At 37.1% G+C, this 10,095-nt stretch overlaps 1 protein-coding gene across 1 annotated transcript; it reads left to right on the top strand.

Moving 5' to 3' along the window:
• Positions 1–620: 620 nt before the first annotated feature.
• Positions 621–9,193, top strand: LOC110924113 (translocation protein SEC62). The gene is made up of 5 exons (XM_022168151.2): positions 621–779; positions 5,509–5,823; positions 6,638–6,839; positions 7,856–8,084; positions 8,797–9,193. Exons 1-5 carry the CDS (start codon positions 681–683, stop codon positions 9,062–9,064), a joined length of 1,113 nt encoding a protein of 370 aa, XP_022023843.1. The 5' UTR covers positions 621–680; the 3' UTR covers positions 9,065–9,193.
• Positions 9,194–10,095: the final 902 nt, after the last annotated feature.

The following is a 10,095-nucleotide window of genomic DNA, read 5'->3' as shown; positions in this document are numbered from 1 at the left end:
GTCCTCGATCGACTTATTATTTTTTTTATGTTTTACGTTTCGCATTATCACGCCGCAACGGTCGTGCGTGGTTCAATGTTTTTACGTCTACTTTTCGTTATTTTTTTTTTGTTTTACGAGGTTTTCCAGTTTTGGTGGTTACTGACGAGGTATGACATTTATGTTATTTGGCACAGTTTTACCCAGGGCCGACCCTGAGAATTCATGTACTCTGTTCGAGCTCGAAAAATATGCCTTAGGCCTTAACGAAATTGGGTATTGGGCTCATTAAAGGTTTAAACCTAATGATAATGGGCTAATAACTAATCTAAACTGTAAAAATAGTTTTGTAAGTGGGCCAGTGTTGGTGTTTGTATAAGTATACTCTATTAATTTATTTATTTTTACATTTACGTATCGGGTTTTTTTTTTTTAAATAACGTGCCCTTCGAAGTATCGAGCCCTGGCCGATGGTTCTCCCCGCCCACCCTAAGGACCGGCCATAGTATTACCCCGCCGCAAGTTAGGGTGCTTAATCCTAGTTATTGGGTGCTTAATACTAGTTATTATTCACATATAACTCACATTGACACGCGTTACATCGTGTAAACCACGTTGCAGTCACAATACCATATACACATTCACGAAAACTGAAAAATAAAAAGAAAATTAGGTCACTTGCACTTTCACTTTTCACTAACATGAAGAAAGCCGGAGCCGAGAAGAAGCGGGCCCGGCGTTCCTCCGCCGCCGTTAAAACCACCGCCGGTCGAGATCCGGCCACCGATACTCCGCCTAGGGTAACACCTCACATCCGTTCTCTAATCTCTCACACATCTCATCCTACTATCATCAATCCGCATCACTCTTTCGTTATTCGTGTTTATCGCCTTTCGTTAGATCTATAATTCTGTATTCTATATGCATAATATTTACATTAATTGTGCAGCATTATGTGTTTATGAATTGTGATGCCAAACGTTACGTTACGTTACGTTCCGATTATGATTTGTTGTTCGTAGATCGGTTAGGTTTTGTTAGATGTTTTAGAGAATGTGTGTTGTGTGGATGTTTATGTGCTTGAGGTTAGTGTTTTGTGAGTGATTTTGGTTGTGATTGAGTGATTGAGTATTAGGTTTTGAACAGTTTTTGTTAGGTTATAAGAGTTGTTGATTGCATGATAGGTTACTATGAGGCGAGGTTTTTTGATGTTTATGATTAAGTTGGAGGACTCGGCTTATGTCGCTTTACAGTTTTGCATTAAGCAGTTAATGTTGTAATTTGAAATTGTTATTTGTTTAATGTTGAAGAGTGCGTCGTGTATGTTTATGGTTGGGATGGGGTCGATGGACTTGAGAGGAGAAAGTGTATCCAGGTTATGACTGGAGCAGTGGAGTGTGTGTAATTTTGGTTTATCTGGAAAATTGTTACTTAGTGTCTTATGGATACGTTTGGTGCTCCCAACTGTGTTTAGTCGGGTAGCATATGGAGAGACCTAAGTGAGGGTGAAAATTCATTTTCTGTCTACTATGGAATGGAGTTTTTGTTTTGCTGGATTATTGTTTGGAGATAAATTATAGGTAATAGGTGTTTGGTGGATTGCATTTTCTTTCCCATTGTTAGATATAAGGGTTCTCTTTTGTTGTATTTATCTTCTCTTCTTCTAAAGAGTACAGGGATATATGGTCTTCAATATGACTTTCACAACAGCAGAAGGGAGACCTTGTAGTTGCATTGTTATTAGATTTTAAATTTCATGCTATTATGTTGATAGAGATCGGATATGAAATGATTGAATTTAGAGAAGATAATAGGAACAAGGACAAAACGATAGTAGTATTGCTGAATACGTAAAGGAACAATTACAAAGATAATCCAGGGCGTAGCCCTCTCTCACTGCACATCGCAGGAGCCCTAACGAACTAACAAACTCAATCCTATCCCTAACATGCCTTATTTCTCTATTACTTATACTACCCTCCATATTACACTTTAGCCCCTTAGGAATACCTATGTATCACTTTCACCTTATAGCTCATTCCCATCATTACTCCCCCCTTCAAAACAGTCTTGTCCTCAAGACTGGAATCGGCTACGTCGTCTGGTGGCCGACCTTGCCCATGCACCACCCACAAATGATATAATCCAACAATTAACTCAATGACAGAACTTGCAGTCTTGTACCACCCATGAATATCCGGTAGTTTTGCAAGAAAGAAAGTGCCAACAAGAGCAAACGTGCCAAAAGACAGAACCCGGTCAACATGAGTGGACACAAACTGAGAAGTCCACTGGATGATGAACTCAACGGAGTAGCTATCGAAATCACCTCCTCCTTTCCAACCCAGGCGTCTATCACCAATTTTGAACGTAGACACCACTGTGACCAACGGAAATTGTTGTTGAAGCATGGTGAACGTGTGAAGCTGCTGAGACACAAACGCAGGCCCGAGGAATTCCGCAAAATTGCGATGGTGACCAGCTATTTTTGTGAGATTAACCGGAACGGACTTGAAAGCCGCTCGTAGAATCAAAGCAAAAGTTTGAAACTCAGTCAGAGAGGCTGGATCCTGAGCGACAACCGGGCGTTCAATAGTGGAAACAAGATCCCACCCCTTCAATGCGGGAGGCCAGAACTTATGTATCTGGTGCACTGGCGGGGATTGAATCGAAGAAGTAGCCGCGAATTCCAACGACAATCGTAATGGAAATTGATGAACCACGCCATTCACAACCGCATAGAATCGGTGGCGAGTCCTAGATAATGAAATTGAAGACGGAGGAGCAGAAGTATTGTTGGCAATCGCGTCGTGGTTGGAGATAACAAACTCCGATGACAAAGGTGAAGATAGAAACTGAACGACATGTTGAACGTCCCCACAGAAAGGGCCCAGATCCGGAGGGTATTGGCCCATAACAAATTGCTGCTCCACATCGTGGCCCACCCGTGAACCAGAGCGCAACACCCACCGAAGGTCATTAGAGAAGGCCCAATTAGCACCTATTAGCCCCACTTTGGTCTGGTCGGTTGAGTGGTTGTCAGATCTGGGTAGGGCGGCCGCTACCTGAGCCACAGGAGACGAAAAACCAGAATGAGCAACATCGCTAAATGAACTGAATTCAGATCGGGAAGCTGTATGACTAGTCGACATTAAATGTTCAGAGCAACGCAAGCGTTCTTCAGATCTGGAAATTATTGCCGCCAGTTGATCGAGGACAGATGGAGAAGAAGGAAGAGGATCAGAGTGACAATCCACCACACAGTCAGGTTGCAGATCTGAAGGCGGATCTGGAAGAAACGAAGGAGATCTAGATCCTGACGAACTATCATCAGACCTCGTCTCCTGAAGTTGCATCCAAGCGAGAAACATTTTTTCAAACTCACGGGATTCAGCGCGATTGTCTTCTAATGCCTTCAAAGTGGTTTTGATTTCTGTAACATCAGCTTGAAGTTGTTTAATCTGTTGTTCATGGACATCCAATCGAAAATTATGAACTAGGGTTTCCATGCTGATGAACGACAGGTCACAGGCAGGTCGGACCAATGATAGAGATCGGATATGAAATGATTGAATTTAGAGAAGATAATAGGAACAAGGACAAAACGATAGTAGTATTGCTGAATACGTAAAGGAACAATTACAAAGATAATCCAGGGCGTAGCCCTCTCTCACTGCACATCGCAGGAGCCCTAACGAACTAACAAACTCAATCCTATCCCTAACATGCCTTATTTCTCTATTACTTATACTACCCTCCATATTACACTTTAGCCCCTTAGGAATACCTATGTATCACTTTCACCTTATAGCTCATTCCCATCATATGTCATACCGTTAATGTTATGCTTGGGGGATGTTAAGTCAGTAATCAGTTTAATGCTTATCGTTATATGTTTGTTTTGTTATCAGCACTGTTGGTATTGATGGAAATCAATCATTCTGAGAAATGACACAAAAATATTTTTCAGAGGAGTTAGTTTTTAGTCTCCTTGTCATCAATAATGTTTATATGTATTTTCTTGATTATCTATAAATTTGTTGTCAGTAATAGGACTTTGTTAACAACTGGATTACATAATGCTTTCTTACTAGCATTTTAAGGTGCATATTTGATTTGAAATGGAGATCTCTGCTGCTATTCAATACAACATGCTTCGAAGGATATTCAATAAACCTGATTTTATTTTTATCAATTAGAGTGTGCATACGTTTTGTAGGGATAGAAATCGCTTTGCTATGCGCACATATCTAGAGTTATAACTGAAAAGCATTGTTTTGGATTTTTTTTAGAATATTTTAAGGGAACATGGTAACTTTTCTCTTTCATAGTTTGTTTCTCCCTTGAAGGGTTTATAATCATCAAGTTGAAGAATGAAAATCATTGTACTAATAAATTGGAGTGTAGTTTGCAGATATTAGATGTTGTACTTGTTTCAAACTTGATTCTGGCTTCTTTGCATGCATATCAGATACTATCATGCATCTGTAGCTCATCTGGCAATTTGTTTTTGGTCTTCATGGTGAAGTAATTGCTATTACACTTTATAATAGCAACTTTCACGATAAATTCTAATAAGCTATTTTGTTAGTCTTTGTCTCAATTTCCATTTTTCCGATATCAGTTCTCCTTATTATACATGGCAATCTTTTTCTTAAAGCTGGCAATCTTTGTCTAATTGCAAAACATTACGATTGTACGTCATTGTGTAAAAGTGTTACTTTCTCTAACCACTGGATCTGTATCATTTTTATTTTATTGCCCATACTTGTGTTGTGGATGTAAGACTAAGTAAGAGTTACTTATGCAAGGTAGAATGCATATGGAAGAAACGTAGCATCGGCAATTAATAATCATATGGGATATTTCTGTTTTACTTGTCTTGAGAGCTAAGCAGTTAATGCGGTAAAAAAATGGATACCGGTCAAGGACCGATATTTGAGATATAGGTTATCGCATTGGGATATCAGTAATTTTAATATCATGCAGAATTTACATATATAGCAACTTAACACTTTAACAATTCAGTATACTCTCCTACCATTAACATATTAACAATTCAGTAGGAACTGGTTAAGACTTAAAACGCTAACAATTAACTATTAAGACTTAAAACACTAATAGCAGCAATAAGAAGAAAGACGAATGGTACAACTAAGAAGAAAGGTATTGATATCGGGAAAGTCATTGATATATCGGTCAATATCGACCATAATATCGATACCAATATTCTGAGCGATATTTGACAGTTGACACTTGACACCGATATTTTACATGGAGACACAACCAATATATTGGTGATATATGACCAATATTAACTGTATAGCTTAAGAGTTACGATTCTGTGATTTTGTCAGACTGCAGCTTATCTCCACACTTGTTTGCTTTCACTTGTATGTGTTCTGGCATAGAAATCTTTATTGAGGTGCCTTACGCATATCAACTGATTAATTAACTATATAATATTATAAATTTAATACATCTGAAGATACTAAGTTGAATTGTGGTTTATTTCTCTTCTGAAACCAGAAACAAGCGAACAAGAAAGACGTTTTCCAATTATTTGCCGAGAAAGTGAGAGATCATAAAGACTTGGTTTCCAGGTGGGCCGTGTTACAGGAAACTCGTGTTGAGTACTTTAGGGGAAAAGATTTTGTTACTTTTTTGAGAAATCATTCGGAGCTCAAAGACATCTTAGAATCAGATAGGCATCTAGAAGTAGAAGATATTGTCAATGTGCTGTTGAGCAAGAATCTTTTAGTTCGCTGTGATCGTGTCGTAAAAACCGTACGTCCCGGAAAGAGAAAGTTGTCGACGTGGCCAGCTCATTTAGAGATATATCCTGTAAGTTTTTAGTGTTCTTTGGCTTAAAAGTTTCTTTGATTCAATTGCTGTATTTGCTCTCCTTGGATTGCTCACATCGATCGGATATGTTTGCTTATATAAATCTCTACCTTATTGACTTGTGAAGCTCACATCTCCAAGATGAAACTAATGTTGGCAAATTGTAGGGGTGAGCAGAAAACCAAACTGAAAACGAAAAAACCGATTTACCGAACCGAAAAAGACCGAACCACACAAAAAACCGAAAATGACGAACCGAAATTTACGGTTCGGTTACGATTTTTCATTTTATAAAAACCAAACCGAATAACCTAAAAAATCATTTTTATAGTATTTTATATGTATTAATTTAGGAATTATTAATTTTGTTCTTAGATTTTAAGTATTTATAATAAAAATATTAACTTATTTATCTTTGAAATAATTTATCCATTGCCTAAAATAAATAACAAAATTTAACATAAAAATTAAATGATTTTCAAAGTTTATAAAAGCAAATGTCTTAATATTTTTTTTGGAGAAACATAAAAATAGCTTAGGAAGTTAGTTCTATGTGAACAATATTAATTAAAAAGGTTAAATTTAATAGCTTTAATGTAAACATCTAAGAAAGATTCTTAAATCTTGGTTTATACTTTTTTATTTTTGAACCGTTGCTAAACCGAAAAAACCGAAACCGAACGATTTTCAAAAACCGAAAACTGAACCTTTCGGTTGCGGTTTTACCGTAAAACCGAACCGAAACGTGCACAGCACACACCTAGCAAGTTGATTGGTGTTGAGTTTTATTTTTTTTATTCCATTTTGTTTACAGGAGCAGGAGTTTTCTGATAATGATGCGTTTTTTGCATGGACATTTGTAAACAAGCGTCCACTATGGCAAACACTTCTATCGTTATCTTGGCCTGTTTTGACTCTTGCAATATGCTTGTTCCCTGTGTATCCCCACCAGGCAAAGCTGCTCATACTCTACTCGTGTGCGGGGGTACTTCTCCTTATAATTTGCCTGCTTTTGGGTATGTTTATTTATTTTGATTTTCTAATTTCTTCGAAGTGTTTACTTTTAACGTGGGACTGGTACTGTTTTATATTATGAGATTTGAATGGCCTGATAATTATGGCACTGGCTGCTTTGATTTGTGCATGCAATGCTTCTCGCGTATGCTTGTAATTACTGATTAGCTTAAATTCACATTTTCAACAATGACGTGGTCTTTCATTGTGTCTGATTAAAATCTTTCATAAACTGCTTTTTTGACTATAGCATGACATTATATCTTTCTGTTAGACCGCCTTTTATAATTTTGATAGTTCTAAAAGCAATTGTTTGGCCTTATTTATTACTGCTATTTAGGGCTGCAAACGAACCGAACAAGACCTTGTTCGTGTTCGTTTGTTAAGAAATATGTGTTCATGAACACTTACCGAACGAGATTTTATGTTTGTGTTTGTTTGTTAAGGAAATGAACTTGTTCGTGTTTGTTTGTTAATTTTAGGCAACGTTGATGAACACAAATGATCACAAACTAATGTTCATGAACACAATTGGAAACAAACAAACACAAACAAGCGTTCATGAATAGAATATATAAACACTGACACTAATCAAATATTTTATTTGTCGGAATTTTGTAAAATATAAAAACACTAATGAACTATCAAACACAAATAAGCACATTACCAAACGTTCACAAACATAAATGAACGAACACGGCCTCTGTTCATGTTTGTTCATTTAACCAAACGAACGAAATTTCTTGTTCATGTTCATTTGTTTAATAAACGAACGAACACAAACGAACTTCCCGCCGAAAGGTTCACAAATTATGCGCCGAACGTTTGGTTTGTTTTCAACCCTTCTGCTATTATCATTACTTGTGGTATCATTATGGTTCTTATTATACGACAAACACACTCGTACAAAATTTGTTTGCAGTTTTATGGTTGTTCGAATATAAACAAAAAACTACAAACAAACCTGTGATCTGAAATAAACAAGTAATGGATTATTCTTGTATTTATATGTTGACAGTGAGAGCCCTGATATTTGGTGTATCGTGGACTTTACTCGGGAAGCGCATCTGGATTTTCCCCAACATTCTTGCTGAGGAAGCAACACTGCGAGAACTTTTCCGTTTTTGGCCTCAAAAAGACGAGGAGGAGAAACCGAAGTTAACCGCAAGGATCTTCTATGCAACTGTGGCTGTTCTCGCCATACTACTTTTGAGGCATCATGCCCCTGATGAGGCTGCAAGGGCCAGGTAATTATCATCAATAATAAAGACCGCGATTATATTATTTATACAGTTTAAAAAGGCAGAAACGGGCATCGAGGCATTTTCCCTTAGCCTCATGAGGCGTAAGCCTCTAACTATGTTAATACCCTAGAAGTTAATACCTCCAAATCTTACAAAATGAAAAGTTAATACCCTAGAAGGTGATTTTAAACTATTAGTAATTTAGTACCTAAGCATGTTATTTTGTGCAAACCACAGGGACTAACTATGTAATTAACTCTAAAACAAACATTAAAATAGTTCGAACTACTTAAATTAATAATGTTATGACATCTAAATATCATAGATGATGGAACTCGTTTTCCTCCGCATCATCATCCTCAATGTTTTCATCATGCATGTTTAGATCGTCATCTCCATCAATCAAATTAATAACTCTTTTCCTGTTCTACGTGCTGTGTTAGGTTGTTAGCGATTCGGTTTTTTAAACCTAACAGATGTTTTTTAAGTTAACTATTGGGTTGGCCCACCAATTAAGCCCAATAAACACTGAATGGGTCTAAAATAAAGTCCAGAAAACCTAAAAAATTTCAATCTTCACAAGGTCTGGAGCCTCACCGCCTCGGATGACTGAGGCCTAGGTTTCTTGAAAACTGATCAAACCTATTGTTCTGAATCTGAAGAATGATTGTTTTTTGAAATTGTTGACTTATGTGGGTATATTTACGCGGTTCAGGTATCAGAAGCGGGTTTCAAACATCATTGATGATGTTCTAGAGTGGGACCCACGGCTGGCTTTGTCGGGCATGATGGATAGCATGCAATCAGAAGTAAATGGTACTGAAACCGACAACAATGGCAGTAGCAGTAGCAGTGAAAAGGCAGCAGCATCCCCTGATTATGTGGAGCATGAGCATGAGCATGAGCATGAGCATGAGCATGAGCATGAGCATGAGCATGATGAAAGTACAGATGACAAAGATCTGTCCAATGATAATATATAGGAAAATGTAAACAGATTACAGATTTACAGTTAAGTTTTTGAAAAAAAAGGCATATTATGTATTTGATTTTTATATTGTTTTCAGAGTGTTAGGATCAAACTTGGAAATAAATCACGTGGTTAGAGATAAGTAGTTTCACTTTTTTGGAGCTGAGGGTTTGCCAGTAAAAGAATTCGAACCTGATTGGAAAACCCGATACGTTTGGACGGGTATTCGGGCAGGGCCGGTCCAAGGGTAAGCCAAATGAGGCATGGGCCTTGGGCCACCAAAACTATAGGGCCTTCACAATTTGATGAAACCACAGTCCATTTATAAAAGATTTAGGGTATAAGTTATTAATAGGTTGATGGTTGGTAGTGTAGTGGTTTTGTGTTTGTATAGATGTAGGTGAGACCTGGGTTTGAATTCCTGGTTCACCATTTTTTTTCTTGTTTTTAAATTTTAACTCAATCTTTCAAATAATTACACTTGCGCCCTTCAAGTTTAACTTTCAATCACATACATTTTTTTGGGAAAAAGGCGACAAGATTTTACTTCGCATTAGGCCATCAAAATGGTTGAGCCGGTCCTGGTATTCGGATATGTGATTAGTTTTAATGTTTTCGTGGGTTTAGGGTGAAGATGGTATTAGGTTATGCCTTCCTAATTAATATACAATCTTAGAAGTTATGATAGAAATTGCATTGAATTTGTTATAAACTTGAAGTTACTGAAATATAAGAATTCTTAGAAACTAGTTGATGCCCCGTCTGTGTTGTGGGGCGATGACCGAATAATTCTCAATCAATTAAAAAAAGACTACTATAATTTTGCTAGGAAAAAAAAAACAAAAACGATGATAAGACTGTAATTTTGGGCTCAGGGCAAAACTGTAATTTTTCAAGACTAATGAGTCAGTGTTAGGCAGCTCCTTTACACGAAAAAAAATTAAATCGAGTAAATCAGTTAAAACAAAAAACCTTTATAGTTTTGCTAAAAAAACTAAAACGATGGGAAAAACATAATTTTTAACTGAGGGCGAAATCATAATT

Source organism: Helianthus annuus, chromosome 2, assembly GCF_002127325.2.
Source record: "Helianthus annuus cultivar XRQ/B chromosome 2, HanXRQr2.0-SUNRISE, whole genome shotgun sequence".
Classification (NCBI taxonomy): Eukaryota; Viridiplantae; Streptophyta; class Magnoliopsida; order Asterales; family Asteraceae; genus Helianthus; species Helianthus annuus.
This window is presented reverse-complemented; position numbering and strand designations above follow the sequence as displayed.